The following is a 2,140-nucleotide window of genomic DNA, read 5'->3' as shown; positions in this document are numbered from 1 at the left end:
TTTCGCTTGACAAGACTTTAATTCATAGAATGGAGTCATGTCGATAACTTGTGTGTTATTATGCTTTTGTCAGCCGTTTGGACTCTCATTCCGATGGCATTGGATTGGAAATCCAAATTGTAGAATGTATCCATAAAAAATCTGCATAAGATCCCATGCATGAGACTGATCACTGGTATCGCCAGTTGCTCAACTTACCTAGCAAGACAAAAGTCTGCTAGGGAGGGAAATGAACAATATTCCTCAGCTTTTTTTCTGGTTTGGCAAAGCCGGTGGGGGAAAAAGGAAATTAGAATGCAGCGACATCATAAAAAAAGAAAGAAAAAACATCAATTATGAGGAGAAAAAAACAACAACACCACATACACAAAAACAAACATATGTATTCACTAAACGTCCACTAGCAAAAATACATATTTGTTTCAGTTTTTCATTTATTTAATTTATTGTAATTACATCATGAAGGATATTATTTTAGTCTCTCTGAAAGAGATGGGATGGGTAATATATGTTCTGCTAGTTCATATGATCTGAAAAATAGAGTTTTTTTGACAATGTGCAATATACAAAAAGAAACAAAGCCTCCTCAAAGAAATACAACATTTGGGGTAATGTAGTTTACTTTTATATAAAAGCTACAGGTCTGTTCTGGAAAAAACAGGCATGCGTCAACTACGTGAGTTTCCAAATCAAGTCTTTTAACAGGGTCACAAATCACGAGCCACAGACCCTATGGACTTCACCAAGCACTTTGACTAATGCAAACAGCTTCACTTAAGTAGGGTTTTGTGTTTCAGTGCAAAAATGCTTTATGCTTTATTCATAGTCCGGTGCAGGAACGGAATTTGGCCTTTTCCACAGTCCTCTGGCGACCTTCTACGAGCGTTCGCTTTCTTAATAGAGTCACGTTCGTACCTGGCTCTCTATGCTCTCAAAAAAAGGCTCTGTTTGCAGTGGGCTTTGCTTCTCCCTTTCCTAGAGCAAGAAAGGTTGGACTGGAAATCACCACCACGGTCACATAACGAAAAAACAAACAAGCACAAGAAAACACAGAGACGGCGAGTGGACCGAAACTCAAACGGAGGATGAATGGACACAGGGCCTAGCGCTGAGAACGGCGATGGTGTACCCGTTTGGTCTCTGGCCGCGGCGCCGGTACCGGATTGGGCTCGTCCTGACCGTGGTGGGAGGGAGTGTCCGTCAAATAGACCTCCACGTCATCAGGCACTTCTTCGAGAAAGTTAGATGGAACCAAGCCCCGATGTCCATTCAGCTCACCCTGAAAGACAAAACAAAATACAATAGTGATGCAGGCTCAGAATAAAAGAGCGTGAGCAGTCAACACAGCAGTGATACTTACATAATAGAAGCCGTCTTCATCTATATCCCCAAAAACAGCAATGATATCACCAGCACAGAATGTCAGTTCAGCCTGGCACAGAAAGCACATGATCAGCAACTATACAGACATGCGTATTCAGCAGATTGAGAACCTGAGAGTGCATAAATACATATATACTGTATGGGAGTGTGTTTAACACCTCAACATCCACATTTGGGGAGCTCTCTCTGGGGTCGTAATCGTATAGGGCAACCATTCTTCTTGTGGCCACTGGGTGGCGACCTCTCCTATTTTGTTCTGTTGGGAGAGAGAATCGTTTTTTCTGTCAGAGAGGCAGGCTGTGTTTAAAATAGCCTGATTTGACTGGTTAGCATGGTCTAGAAAAGACTAACCAAGTCAAAAACAATAAAAAATTTTGGGAGCAACACATAGTTTAGAAAAATGTCACATACTACCGTTATATCAAATGTATGCTACTGTTCAAGCCTTTGGTACGGTGGCCGAGAGAGGCCAACGCGCTGCAAACAAGAAAACACATGCAAACAGAAAAAACGACAACAAATTAAGAAAACATCTTCATCAGTTTGACAACACAGGCGCTGCAAATCCTCGCAACGCAAACACAAATACGGAAACGCGCTGCAAATTCTCACAACACAACCAAACTCAGAAACGTGCTGCGAACACATGAAGGCGCTGCGAACACACAAACGCGCTGCATATAGCACGGTCCACAACGGAAATGTTTCAGGGGGACCTCAAAACGTGACGAACCCATCTGGGACCTGATTATTTTTT

General features: G+C 42.2%; 1 protein-coding gene across 1 annotated transcript; it reads right to left on the bottom strand.

The window, feature by feature from the left end:
• Positions 1-410: 410 nt before the first annotated feature.
• On the bottom strand, positions 411-1,638 carry LOC141317333 (RIMS-binding protein 2-like). Its single transcript, XM_073833071.1, has 3 exons — positions 1,542-1,638; positions 1,361-1,432; positions 411-1,279 (listed from the first exon to the last, which is right to left on the bottom strand). The coding sequence occupies exons 1-3, from the start codon at positions 1,596-1,598 to the stop codon at positions 1,103-1,105; spliced, it is 306 nt and encodes a 101-aa protein (XP_073689172.1). The 5' UTR covers positions 1,599-1,638; the 3' UTR covers positions 411-1,102.
• Positions 1,639-2,140: the final 502 nt, after the last annotated feature.

The sequence above is a fragment of the Garra rufa genome, unplaced genomic scaffold, assembly GCF_049309525.1.
Source record: "Garra rufa unplaced genomic scaffold, GarRuf1.0 hap1_unplaced_757, whole genome shotgun sequence".
Lineage (NCBI taxonomy): Eukaryota > Metazoa > Chordata > Actinopteri > Cypriniformes > Cyprinidae > Garra > Garra rufa.
This window is presented reverse-complemented; position numbering and strand designations above follow the sequence as displayed.